Here is a 14843-nt window from a genome sequence, read left to right as displayed (position 1 = left end):
TAGAATTTTCAGCTTCAAAAAAATCCCACCTCCACCCCCATCAGAATGGCTAAAATTAAGACCAACAACATCAAATGTTGATGAGGATGTGGAACCAGGAGAACGTTCATACATTACTGGTGAGTGTAATATGGTACACAGGCAGTTTGGAAAACAGTCTGGCAACTTATAAACTAAATACCACGTGGCCCAGCAATTCCACTCTCCCAAGAGAATTTTAAAAAGACACTCAAATACTTGTACATGAATATTCACAGCAGTATTATCCACAACAGCCAAAAAGTGCAAACAGCCTAAATGTCCATCAATAGATAAAGAAATTGTGGTCAACAGAATATGATTCGATCACAACAAACACTGGTGAAATAAGATACATGAACATGGATGAACATCAAAGACATTAAGCTAAGTGAAAGCAGACTGACACAAAAGGTCGCAAACTATATGATTCCATTTATATAAAATGTCAGAATAGGCAGATCCATAGGTAGTTGCCAGGGGCTGGGGAAAGGAGGAAAATGGGGAGCTTAATGGGTAGGGGTTTCCTTTTGGGGTGATAAAAATATTAGGAACTAGACAGAGGTGATGGTTACAACACTGTGGATGTACTAAACGCCACTAAATTGTACAGTGTAAAATGGTTAATTTTATGCTACATGAATTTCATCTCAATAAAAAACAAAAAGGAACTACTGACATGTATCTACAGTGTAAGTAAATCACAAAAATATTGTGTCGAGTGAAAGAAACCTTACACAAAGACACATATACTAAGATTCCACTTACATGAAGTTCTAGAACAAGGAAAAACTAGTCTATGGCAGAAAAAAAATCAGAACCATGGTTGCCTGCGGGTAGCAGCAGGGAATGACTGGGATGGGAAGGGGCTGAGGAAAATTTCAAGGGTGCTGACGATGTTCTACATAGCCAGGAGTCTAGGTTACACAGTTATACATTTGCCAAAAGGCTTCAAATGGTGCACTTAAGATCTGCGCGTGTCACTAAATGCATATTTTACCTCCAAAGGAAAAGAAGAGCCATAAATAAATACTGAACTCTAGTAAATGATATGCATGCTGTAACACTTGGGGGTAAAATACAGTGGTGTCTGCAACCTACCTTAAATGCAGCAAAAATAAAAAACAATATACTGATGAATGGATAGATCAGGGTCAGCAAACTTTTCCTTAAAGGGCCAGAGAGTAAATATTTTAGGCTAATGAGCATACGCGTATTGCCAACACTCAACTGCCATTATAACTCAAAAGCAGCCACAGATAATACTTAAATGAACAAGTGTTGGCTGTGTTCTAATAAAACTTTACAACCAGCAGCCAGCAGGTCATAGTTTGCTGACCTCTGGAAAAGTTACGTGATTGAAAAAAATTACGGAATGACTGTACAATCTAGATGGTGAGTACATGGGTGGTCACTGCATGGTTTTATTCAGCTTTTCCAGCTGTTTGAAAATTTTCAAAAGAACAAAAATGCTACCTCCCTCCCCTGAAGAGACAAATCATGTTTGTCCTTTCTGGGATTAATGCCATAATAAAATCACCATCAGTTAGAGATGCAGATTGAGGTATTTATAAGTAAAATTACATGATGTCCACAAATTGCTTTAAAATGCTTCAGAAACCAAAAAAAGTAAGCTTCTTCACCATTTCCTTGGATACCTATTTTTCACTTTTAAAATAAATAAATAAACTGCCTCAGAGGGAAACATATTTAAAAGACTATGGTGGCAAATGTGCATTATTTCTCTGTATGACATATTGCCAATTTTAACTATCTTGGCTCTAAGAGGTGTTTCAGAGAGAATGACTGCATCACTACCGAGTCAACACTGCCACCCCCTGCGTTCCCATGGACAGGCAGGTAGTTCATTTCAATCTGGTGAAGCTTTATAACCTGTACAGGGCACTTACATATCATAAGATTTTCAGGTACACCAAGTCGTCACATCAAGTGGAAAACCCATAAACCCATGTTTTGTTTTGTTTTGTTTTGTTAAATGTGTATTTATTTATTTATTTTTGGCTGCGTCGGGTCTTAGTTGCGGCACATGGGATCTTTCGTTGCAGCGTGCAGGGTTCTCTCTAGTTGTGGTGCACGGGTTTTCTCTTCTCTAGTTGTGGCGCGCAGGTTCCAGGGTGCATGGGCTCTGCAGTTTGTGACACATGGGCTCTCTAGTTGAGATGCGTGAGCTCAGGAGTTCTGGCGTACGGGCTTAGCTGCCCTGTGGCATGTGGGAACCTAGTTCCCTGACCAGGGATTGAACCTGCATCCCCTGCATTGGAAGGTGGATTCTTTACCACTGGACCACCAGAAAAGTCCCCAAAACCCACCTTTCAATAAGACCTATTTCTTAAAATCATCATACTTAAATAACTTTACAAATTTTGTGATAAAATACATATAACATAAAAACTATTATTTTAACCGTTCTTCACTTTACAATTCAGTGGCATCAATTACGTTCACAACGTTGTTGCAACCATCACCACTACCCATATCCAAAACTTTTTCATGCCCCGAAATAAAAATCTGTCCCCATTAAACAGTAACTCCTCATTCCCCACTCCCCTCAACCCCTGGTAACCTCTAATCTACTTTCTGTCTATGACAGAATTTCCTTCCTTTTTAAGGCTGAATATTACACTGTTATGTATATACCACCTTTTGTTTACCCATTCATCTCTTGATATACATTTGGGGTGTTTCCACCTTTGGGCTACTACGAATAATGCTGCTATGAACACTGGTGTACAAGTGTCTAAGTCTCTGTTTTTAATTCTTTTGGATACATTCAGAGGAGTGGAATTGCTGGGTCACATGACAACTCTCTATTTGGCATTCTGAAGAACCACGGGACTGTTTTCCAAAGTAAGTGCACCATTTAACATTTCCATCAGCAACGGTTCCAATTTCTCCAAATCCCCACAAACACTTGTTATTTTCCACGTTTCTGATTAGAGCTATCACAGTAGGTTTGAAGAACTGCCTCAGTGTGGTTTTAACTTGCATTTCACTAATGACTACTGATGTTGAGCATCTTTTCACGTGTTATTGACCGTACGTATACCTTCTCATGGAGAAATGTCTTTTCAAGAGCTCTGTCCATTTTTTAATGAGTTACTGAATTGTAAGAGTTCTTATATATTTGGATATTAAATCCTTATAAGATATGATTTTCAAATATTTTCTCCCATTCTATAAGCTGTCTTCTCATTTTCTTGATACTGTCGTTTGGTACACAAAAGTTTTTAATTTTGATGAAATCCAATTTATCTATTTTTGCTTTTGTTGCTTGTGCTTTTGGTGTCCTGTCTAAAAATTCATCACCTAATCCAAGGTCATGAAGATTTACCTCTGTTTTCTTCTAAGAGTTTCAAGTTTTAGCTCTTATATTTAAGTTATTGATCCATTTTGAGTTAATTTTTGTATATGGTGTGAGGCTGGGGGTCCAACTTCATTGTTAAGCACGTGGAAATCCAGTTGCCCCAGGACCACTTTTTAAGTGACTGTTCTTTGTCCTTTTAATGAACTCAACAACCCTGTTAAAAATTCACTGGCCATAGATACGTGTGTTTATTTCCGGATTCTCAATTCTATTCCACTGGTCTATATTTATCCTTATTCCAGCACCACATTACTTTGATTATATATAAATAACTTTTGATTACAAGAGAAAACAGTCACAAAATAGTCTACTGAAAAAGACTTCAATCATTCGTCTGAAATGAAAAGACTCTTTTACCTGAGAACACCACTGGTTTGGAGGACTGCTTTGCATTCTGGGAGTGCTGCTTCTTTTCCAATGCGGTTAGCATTCCTCCCAAATCCAACTGTACTGGAATTTGGCTCTTCTTTCCACTACTTTTAAAATTATTCTAAAAAGTTCAAAAATCAGAAGTTTATTTACAATACTGTATTTTACAAATTATGCTTTTCATTTTTTGATAAAAAATCATATAATTAATAAGATAAAACAGATATAGGGGCTATAAAAATCTTAAAATTAAAAAAAAAATTAAAGTAATTAAAACCCCAGTCAATTCCAAATTATCTGCCAATATTACCACCAAGGTTGTTTATTTCCTCCTCCTCCTTTCATAACACTGGTTTAATTAAACCACTTACACGTCTGCATCTCCATTGTGAATAACAGCATACATCTACAGATAAGGAACCAAGACTTGTATAAAGTCCTTGGCTACGAAAGTTTATGTGTGAGGCTAGCTGGTTGTTACTACTGCCTCATTAACACCATTCGCTCTCCAATTGCCTAGGTGAGCCAACCAAGTGCCATGAAACCATGGAGGCATGACCAAAAATTTATACAAGTCCAAACCACACCCAGCAGGTGAGTATTATATTTAGGCACGAAGTCAGATACACTCTAAACAAATGTTATTTCTGAAATCATTCTGATTTGGGTTTTGAGACTGTATAAGGCTGTACGGACGTGTTGTCTCTTGTGCTTTAGCACCTCCACTCCTGCCCCCCGCCACTGTTCTCTTCCCTGATGCCAAATTCATGCTGGGTGAGGGCTCATGGCAATGGTTGAGTGCTGAGCACAGCACAGGCAACTACAGAGACCTCTGCAGGGATGGAAGACGACCAAATTACAACATAGGAATGCAAAGATAACATGGGTTTAGAATTTTACTTTTCACAAATGTGAAAATAATCACCCCACTTTGAAAGGCAAAATGACAATGAACATGCCCAAAGGATGTTAAGTTCTCCATCTAGATTATGAACTACAAGTTCATTCCTGAATCCACAGTGGGGCTGAGGCATGAGGAGAATCATCTCTTCCTCTGATCCTGACTACCTGAGTGAAATGCTGGTGGCTCTCTTTTTTCCTCCTGTCAGACATCACTGCCTCACAAAGGGATTCTTCTGTTTCCTGAATAAGTCAACGTTTTTTCTTTAAATCCAAGTTAGACAGGCAGTTTGTGTTCCCCTCCTTTCTGATACAGCAATGGCAGTTACCAATAGTCTAATTTCAAAAGTGACAAAGCAGTTTTAGCTTAAGAGCAACTTTGTTTCAACATACTGGATGTGGTTCCCCAATGAAGGAATGAATCAAAACAAAACCACCTGTGCCCGTACACAAAGAAGTCTGGAAAGCAGTTTTTCTCAAGAGTTTAGTTTAGCAAGAAAAGTTAAGCCAAAAGCAATTGTGGTTTCAATCTAAAAATTACCTGTGGCTGCTGTTTAGACTGAAATTTCGGTGACTCTACTCTGTCTCTTCTTTCAGATGCAACTGCCAGATTGGGAAACTCCTCGGCATCCTAAGTAAACCACACACCCTTTAGCTCTTAGCAAATCACAATTATCAAATAAGCCCAACTACAGCCTTTTCCTTGCTCTTATTTTCTTTCCATAAAAATATCCTTATAAAAGTGCTCAAAGGTGTTATAAAACAGTCAAAACAAAAACAAAAACAAAAAACTGATGTAAGTGCTTCGGCTTTATTTCACTCTTAGAACAAAGTTAAGGACCGCAGTTTGAATCTCCCTGCTCCAGAGAGAGAGCAGGGGCCTCAAGGATGCGGGTTCACCGAGCAGTCTACGAACTGCCCCAAGCACCCTGGCACAAGAGTGTTCAAGCACCCATCCTTCAACTATGCTTTTCTTTAGGGAAACCATCAATCTGGACTCAGGAGATGTAAGCATCTTGTCACACGTGCTGATCCTAGACTAGAAAAAAGAAACAAAGGAACAGGTCTCTAAACAATGTTTAAATCATTTTAAAATGTCTTATGTGCTTCTGTCAACATTTTAGGGACCATGGAGAAATTATGTGAAAAATGTGGGCAGAAATAATGAGTTATTTGTTGGCCCAAACAATAACGCCTTACCGCAGTCATAGGTTTTCAAACATGCAACCCCATTACTCTCAAGGGAATGTTCAAAAAGCCCTGGGAGCCCCTCGAGTCTGTGGGAACCCCTCGGGCTTGACCCTAAGCTGGCTGCCTGCGAGCACTGCTGAGAGACCCTTCTGCCAGCACCCGGAGCCAGCCTGCTGAGTCTGGTACTGCAGAGCCATGAGAAACATAATCAGGATCCAGGACGGCTCCTTGGAGAACAGGGACATTCTTGGAGTATCACAAGACAACAATTTAAAGAGCACTTTCGGAAGTACATGATATTCTCTTCTTGACCAGGATCCACAACAGATCTACAGTATTCTAAGTTTCTCTCAATAGTGGAGCACATTATACCAAAACATCTAGATAGAAAACGAGGCCCTGCAGAAGCCAGCATGCCAAAGCAAAGAAAAAAACAGGCCAGAAAATACTGAGGGGTATATATTAGTAGTAGGGCATACACACCATTAAACTTCAATACAAGTAGTTTTGTCTCTAGGCCATTCATTCATTTGTTTACTGAGTGCCTGCTATGAGATGGGCACTGCGCTGGGGACACCAAAATGAAGAAATGAAGAAAACGGGTGACAACTATTTTCTTTAGCACTACAATTATTAAAGAACATGTTGGAGAATTTTCACTTCAGCAACCAGTATGAACCCGTATTTCTATTAAGGAATACCCATTTATTATATCAAACAAGGTGAGTAATAAATGTAAATGTACTTCAATCCTTGGTGGCTCTTGAACTGTCAAGACTTCATATTTTGATTTAGACTTTTCTTTCTTTTTCCTATTCTTTCTTGAGGCTTCATTTTGCTCAGGATCGTCACCTTGTGATGCTCTGGACTAGAACAAAAAAAAAACAAAGCAAAAATCGTGGGGTTTTAGGACCATTTTTAAAGTCTTTATTGAATGTGTTACAATATTGCTTCTGTTTTATGTTTTTTTTTGGTTTTTTGGCCGCAAGACATGTGGAATCTTAGCTACCCAACCAGGGATCGAATCTGCACCCCCTGCACTGGAAGGCAAAGTCTTAATCACTGAACCTCCAGAGAAGTCCCCCCATTTCTGTTTTTTTAAAAAAACTGAAAACAAAATAAACATCTTTATTTATTTATGATTTCAGGAGCTCTGAGGTAGAACAGACAGCAGGTTGTTAATGGAGGCTCCTAGAGGAGTGGGACCAAAGGGCTATGGGAAAAGGACCTTTTCCATAATTAGATCCTTGTAATATTATAGGTGCTATTTCAGTAATAAAAATTCACAATACATAAAGTTTTAGAGGGGAAAAAAAGAAAAAACATTATGACCACAATGCAAAGCCATCTGGGTCATAAGATTACAGAAAATCCTCATTTTCTCATCTTTATTTTGGGACTTCTCGAAAATAAACTTTTCTTACACCTCTAATTAATAAATAATTTTTAAAAAGATGCTGAGAAAACAAAACAAAATCTGTTAACTCTTAAGAGTGTTAAAAGCTCGTTCAGGGCTTCCCTGGTGGCGCAGTGGTTGAGAACCTGCCTGCCAATGCAGGGGACACGGGTTCGAGCCCTGGTCTGGGAAGATCCCACATGCCACGGAGCAACTGGGCCCGTGAGCCACAATTACTGAGCCTGCGCGTCTGGAGCCTGTGCTCTGCAACAAGAGAGGCTGCGATGGTGAGAGGCCCGCGCACCGCGATGAAGAGTGGTCCCCACTTGCCGCGGCTGGGGAGGGCCCTCGCACAGAAACGAAGACTCAACACAGTCATGAATAAATAAATAAATAAATAAAAGAACGTGAATTTCTTTAAAAAAAAAAAAAAAAGAAGCAAACTGGGCTATTCATTTCAGTAACAGTCAAGTGGTCTTAGTTTGCATTAAAAAAAAAAAAAAAAAAAAAAAAGAAAGAAAAAAAGCTCGTTCAGATGGTGACTTGGTGTCCTGTTGTACAGCCTGCGCCCCGACGCCAGCGGGGCCTTGGAGCTGGCCAGTCTCCATGTGTAGTTGGAGGGGCCTCACCGCCGCCTCCTGTGTTTCACAAGTATGTGCATAAAGCTGTAGGGAACAGGCACACAGGTCTGACTTCACCATTAATTGTTACCAGCATAGATTCCTCAGTCAACCAAGCATAAACACACAGCTCCTGTTTGTGTGGGATGGTCTAAGACACTTTGGCTATCAAAAAGTATCCTAACACTCAAAAAGATAGGAAACCAGCACTAAACAAATACGACCATATTTCAACTTAAAATAATTTATCAGTACACAATGAAAATCAAAACCAAAATCTAGCCCAGTAAAAAAGATTCTTCAAGAAACAAATCTAGGGATTGAAAAATAACAACTTAAAATTATTTGAATTGAAAGGAAAAAATGGATTCTGAAATGCTATCTTATAGTAAGTGAGCTGCAATTAACCAAGAATCAATTAACATACATGATGATCGCAAAATGTGGCACACAATTATCTTGCTACCGGTACCTGGTAGGTAAAAGCAATGTAAAATCAACAGACAAAAGACTGCAGTATTTTATATACCAGAGCCTAAGCTACTGCCAGCATCTCTCTTGTAAAGAATTCAAAATGGTCCACAGATATTTTAAGACCATAGGTCTAAAATGCACATCCTTACTTGTGTATAAAAGCTACCACTTGTGTCCCTAAACTGTATTCAATTCAAGTACTGAATACAACCAACTCAGATTAGTGCCTACAGTACCGAATGAAACACTTTCAGTTAGGATTTGAGAAAAAAAGAAAGACAATCCAGTGGTACAGAAGAGCAACATAATCAAAGTGTAACACGTACCTTTTTAGTAGGATGGACAACATGTTTCTCTTTGTACGAAGGCTCCGAAGATAAAACTTCAGAAGATGACATACTACCATTTTTAGGATCTGCTGATGAAGCAACCATCTTTAGGTTTATCATGGGAGTAACATTTTTAGGGGCTGGTGACAGTTCTGTAGATAATGTCTGCCGAACAACATAACCCATTGGTGTCCAAGATAATTCTGCTCAAAGATAACCAAAATTGTTGAACAATCCCAACAGTAAAAAAGAAATTCCTTAGAAATTCCAAGCATGCATTACATGAAGTACTCAAGAGCATGGTTAAATTAAGGTGTTGTTAAGAACGTTCTCTTGGAAACTACAGTATCCACTAAATTTGTTTTTCTTCTTGGAACATGCATGCTGAATTAACTTGTAAGGGGAACTACCTCTCCTAGCAACTGTTCTTTTAACTTGGAGGTGCAGGTGGTAAACAAAAAAGTTTCCATTTAAAAACAATAATCCACAAATACATCCACGTGGCAAACGCACAGAAATAATGAGCTAAAGATCAAACTGTGGCCCTACTAAACTTGATGTGTACCTTTAACATCCGAAGTCAAAGATCACTAAACTTCAGCTACCACAATAACTGGTAATTTATTTCTTTCTAGAACATAGGCATAAGTATGGCAACACTACTCCGTAGGTGCCCATGAAACTCTATATACAGACAAAACAAAAGGACATCCATCAGGACACGTGCAGGTCATGTCAGCAGCCTGTGGCTACCCCACAGTGGGGAGACAGACTGTTCTTGTCACCACAGAGCTATGCATCTTCACAGCAGTTGCTGAAGTGAAGGTCTTTTATTGAACCACGTATGTACCAAACATGCTAACGCAATAGAAAACACACCTGTGAATAAATCTAGAATAATTTTGTAAAAAGGTCTTCTGTTAGGACAAGCTACTCACAAAAACTTCAAAAGCAGAATCTACTGAACTCTCTCTGAATACCTCACTTCTGGGCCAGGCCAGGCCAGACCAGCAGTTCTCAAAGTTCTGAGACTCCTAGGACCCTTTCAGGGGTCCACAGTCAACACTGTTTTCCTGATAACAGGAATGTGCCATCTGCCTTCCCCACTCTCTCTCTCCCATGAGCGCAGTACAGTGGGGTTTTCCAGAGGCTGTACGACAGAGAACAGTGAAACAGGTGAATGCCGAAGCAGATCTCCTGAGCCAGACGTTAAAGAGCTGCTAAAACGTAAAGGCTGCTCTACTCTCCTGACTAGTTCTTTAGCTGTGGAAAATAGGTTTTTTTTTTTTAATTAAAATGTGCTATGTTAACCTGTAATGGGTTTACTGTTACTTTTAAAGTGAATTAGTATGTATTTTGTATTTCTCAGTTTTAATTTCAGATATTACAAATATTGACAGTTACCCAAATAAACAGAAATTCTTTGGGGTTTTTTAAAGGGTATTAAGGAGGTCCTGAGACCAAAAACTGAGAGAACCACTGATATAGGTAATGCTTACGAAAGTAATCATTTCTGAGTTCATAAAATGTCTCACTTAACCGGACAAACATTTCATTTAGAAGTCTTTACTTGTATGTAGTTTACACTCCTTGTGCATGGATGTGGGATCTCATTTGCTTACTTCAGTCGTCTAACAATGATGCCAGTTTATCAACCCATCAGCTGCCTTAAAGAAGGCTTTAAAACAAAAACATTTCAGTTGCACTAGACTGAAAATGAACTAAGAAAACAGACAACAACAATAGACAATTTTTATTTTTTAAAATATTTGGTAGCCACTCTTACCTCTCGTACATGAAGAGGGACTGGTAGCAGCATTACCAGTTACAGATTCGGTCCGATTATTATTTTTCACCACTACTTCACCCTAAAACACAAACCAGTTCTTTTCTTACTATTTCAAAATAAAAGTAATCATTATTTTTGAAATATATAGCTTCCTTCGCCATTCTTAAAACCTGCAAAACATACGCTAATTAAAAATTCCAAACACATAAGTACATAATGTGAAAAGTTAAATTACTTTCTTCTGCCAAATCTCATTCCCTAGAGGAAAAACCACATACCGTCTACAGCTTAGCTAGCATCCTTCTATTTCTTTGCTTAGGAGATAAACATTTGTGTATCATTTTAAATGGATCTCCATAATGGGATCACACCACACGCAGTTATCATGTAACTTAGGAAAAAAAAACCCAACATACAACCAACAATTTCCAAGTTAACACAGATGTACCTACACGATTCTTAGGGCCGAAGTGCCCACTGTGAATGCAAAAGCTGTCGTTCACCACACCCCCACACCAAGGCTCAAAAAATCCATGAACGTGCCCACAAAAACAAATACAGGCCTTCTAAAACGTACTCCTTTTCACAGACAGAAAGCTGCCACATGCATGGAACAAAAGGCACCTAACAACACTTGGGGACAAGTGAGTACATTAAGAGAGACCTCAAAATGACCAGCAGCCAAGGTGAAAGGAAACTGATAAATTCACACTGAATGGATCTAAAATAAATTCTGAAGTTCCTATGTTTCATAAATTTACCCATTTTACCATTTCATTACATCTAAGCCTAGTTTAAAAAAAAAAAAAAAATTGTTCAGTGGCCAAAATAGCTGATTGCTGAATATGCCTTGTGCCACTTCTCTGCCTGGATAGTAGAAGCCTGGCAACCTCCAAGAGCGGTTCAGAACAATGGAAAGAACATGCTCCTTAACTAGGGCAGAAAGCCCCCATTTTCATTACAAACAGAAATGAAGCAAAATCCTCCATGTGGCACCCGCTGATTCCTGGCCCCATGGTAGAGCTCACTAAGGGCCTGGAAATACCTACTTCGCCCTGGGCCTTCCTGCCCCAGGGCCTCCCCAGAGGACCCACCACTTCCCTACAGACAGCAGGCAGGTCTTCCTGGGCGAACAGGTGTCACTTGCTAACCTGCAAATTCCAAATTACTGCCTGACAGATGCACACCATACAAATCTTGCAGGAGGTGCCACCTAGAGCACCCACCCCATCCCAGGAGTGCGGAGCTGTCTGCTTCAATCTGCTGCAGGACTGAGGCCCAACCTCTGAACAGAATCTCGATAATTTCATTTTGCTACCACCAAATGGATGCAAAACAAGGCTGACTGGGGAAGTGAATTTTTATTTTCAGTGAAGCATTTCTGGAAACTCCAAAGGCATGGGGAGGTGGGGAGTCTGGCAAAGAGAAAGATGCCATTCTCCCTTCTATTAGCACCTTTCTCAGCTTCCAAAACACTGGGCTAGTCCTGGAGGAGGTGCTGTGGCGTCAGCACGGCTCTGTGGAAGTGACTGCACACTGAGAAACAAATTCTCTTCCGGCCCCATCCTGTAGGCTGCTGTGTTCTCTATGGGGCTCCAGATAGACACAGTATGTAAAGGCAATTATGTTAACTAAAAAAAAATAAATTCATCAAAGGAGAAAATAAAATAACATAAATGATTAAAACACAGCCTGTTCCTTGAGTAAACGTAACTTTTATGCTCACCAAGGCCAATGAAACACTAGAAATGGCTTACTTATTCAAGAATCGTTAAGTAAATTATATGTATCAATACCAAAGATTCAATGCAACAGTTATATTTTCAAAAAATATTTAATGACATGGAAAAACTACCACAAGTTTTTAGAAATTCAAACACAAGCTTGTATCATACATGTGTATCCTAAATTGAGGGGAATGCCCCTCAATTCCCACAATGTACCATTAAAAAAAGAATAAGTGTCAAACATGGTTTTCTCTTGGTTGTACAGCTTCAGACAATTTTTTTTTTCTTAATATTTTTCTGGTGTTGAAAGATGTTACTAATACCATCAGGATAAAAAGGTTTCTTTTAGAGGGAAAATGGGAAAAAAAAACAAAAAAAACACTCCACACATAATTCAAGAGTGTGAATATATAAAGCAATGAGTATGTACACCTCCCCACACAGCATGACATGCCTTACTTCTGGTCCACATATGCAGTACTCATATGTAACAAGTGACCATGACATAAAGTGTCATGCTTCCACTCACCCTGGACCCGCTGTACTCTGTCCTACTTTTGTACAGTGCTCACGGGCTTGGAATTATCCACTGACCACCCATGATGAAAGCATGGAGCCCCTCGACTACTCAGCTATTCCATACACACAGCCAGGGCCCAGAAAGCAGTCACAAAGCTGTCAAACGAAACTGTGATTCTTCTACATCAGTCAATCGGCCTTACTTATCACCACTGTGTAAAAGGAAAACACCAAGGTGTAATAGTCTAAGGGTCAACATGTGGGGAATGATTTATTTTCTGCACATTATAAGCCACTACCACCAAGTCTTCAGAGGCTTTAGTATCCAGGCACCCAAGAGAAGTACTAGGACAGGAAATGGAAATCCTTTTTCCATTCAAGAGGTAAATGAACTGGCGAGCTCTGTTTTCTTCATTGTTTCTTCTTTCTCCTTACCTCCATACTGGGATGGGCCCCAATTTGTCACAAGCCATTTTAGGGACTACTAACCCAATAAAGTTTTTTCCTGGAAGTCTCAAAAATCAATCTGTTTGAGAGGAAAATGCGTCAATTTGATGGAGTAAAACTTTGAGATCAAATGGTGAATACAGTGCAATTTAAAATTATTAGGCACTGAATGCACTTATTGCAATGACATTTTCCGTATCATTGACAAGACAGAGGTGCAGATAAAGAGCCTGGAAAAATCAGAAGTTACACTATGCAGTTTTAACATTACTATTTGATTAAAAAAAATCTTTCCCTGTATTGGAAAAAAATGCTACCAGAATGCAATGGTAGAAACAACATTTTCACAATGGGCTGTGGAAGCAGGAACCCATGCTAGAATCTTCTCCTCCTGAGACACTGCAATGTTTTCTAGCCACCAGATATGAAGACACTTGCTAAGTGATTCTCTGGAAAGAACAGCCACACCAGGTGTTACAGCCTGACTATAAACAGTTCAAACAACAGAGAAAGTCACCTAAGCGAACTGAGAGGCCCCTCCCACACCAAGATGTGAAGTGTAGTGTTTGAAGTGATGTCCTTGCATCACTATCCATCACTGAGGAGAAAGGAAGAAAGAAGGGAACAAAAAGAGCAGGAGGCTGCACTCACCTCTGCGTCAGTAGAGGCAGAGCGTAAAGGCCCCCACTTGAGCTGCTTTTGTATCTCTGGTATCTCACTGTTCTCTCGACCCTGCAGTTCAGGAAAATCCAACCTGGTAAATTCAAACTCAGGTTTGGACGCAGATCCACTTTTTTCAATGATTCTGGATTTCCTGTCTGTTCGTTTATAATAACCATCTGTATTTACAGAATTAAAAGTAGGGGTAAAAATTTAGATGTTGTCTAATGACCTGTACTCACACTTAAATTGCAGAGTAGAAAGTCTATTGCTATTGATGCAACAACACGTTATTGTCCAAACAGCCTAATTTTTTGTAGTGTTGTTAACCTTCTCTGTAACAGTGGAAAACATAAATGACCATGAGGGCCACGAAGCAGAAAAATGAAAACACACTGCAAATTTTAGGAGTAATTCTAAAGTGGATGAAATAGCTACCTTAACCTGACTGTGCAGCTGGGCATTTCAATTATTCTTAATACACACTTTGGAGATTTGTGAGAGTAAGGGGACTCCTACAAATTTTCTTTAAATAATAAAATTTCCATGTTTTAGTTTGCTGGAAGAAACTGGAGAGAAACAAGTAAAATTAAACTTATAACCTCTTTCCCATCTTTCTCCTTCAAATGCAAATGAATGATGCTACAGGTTACAATGCCATAAAGCCCCAGCATTTTTTAAATTATTTAATTGTAAGGCTAGAGTTATTACAGTTAACTGTTCAAATTTTCTTTCACATTACCATGTACCAGATGGTTTATGAGTGAAGTCAACACCAAGAGAAAAAGTTACATATCAAGTAACAATAAATTACACATGTAAAAAAAAACAAAAAATAAAAAATAAAAAATAAATAAATTACACATGTAAATAAAATGACAGACCATTCCAAGTACACTATTACAAAGGTTTTAAGTTATTATATAAACAGATGATGGCTGTGATCAACGTGCAATAGTAAGTAATTTACAGGAAAAAAAACAAGACATCACGTATAATCACTAACTTTCAGCCAGAGA

General features: G+C 39.0%; 1 protein-coding gene across 9 annotated transcripts in view; it reads right to left on the bottom strand.

Annotated features, from left to right (window-relative positions):
• The window catches only part of SECISBP2 (SECIS binding protein 2), a 40465-nt gene that overhangs the window by 17995 nt on the left and 7627 nt on the right, over nucleotides 1-14843 (bottom strand). For 2 of the 9 annotated variants that reach the window (XM_059926994.1, XM_059926987.1), the window contains 6 exons: nucleotides 13816-14003; nucleotides 10469-10550; nucleotides 8680-8885; nucleotides 6609-6731; nucleotides 5214-5303; nucleotides 3761-3893 (listed from right to left, as the gene is read on the bottom strand). In XM_059926994.1, the coding sequence (XP_059782977.1) occupies nucleotides 3761-3893; nucleotides 5214-5303; nucleotides 6609-6731; nucleotides 8680-8885; nucleotides 10469-10550; nucleotides 13816-14003 (822 nt within the window). Of the gene's footprint in view, nucleotides 1-3760; nucleotides 3894-5213; nucleotides 5304-6608; nucleotides 6732-8679; nucleotides 8886-10468; nucleotides 10551-13815; nucleotides 14004-14843 lie in introns of those variants that run through there. The other 7 variants (XM_059926989.1, XM_059926990.1, XM_059926996.1 and 4 more) reach the window with 7 other exon arrangements.

This window comes from Balaenoptera ricei, chromosome 6, assembly GCF_028023285.1.
Source record: "Balaenoptera ricei isolate mBalRic1 chromosome 6, mBalRic1.hap2, whole genome shotgun sequence".
Taxonomy (NCBI): Eukaryota; Metazoa; Chordata; class Mammalia; order Artiodactyla; family Balaenopteridae; genus Balaenoptera; species Balaenoptera ricei.
The sequence above is the reverse complement of the archived record's forward strand: the minus strand, read 5'-3'. Positions and strand labels throughout refer to the sequence as shown.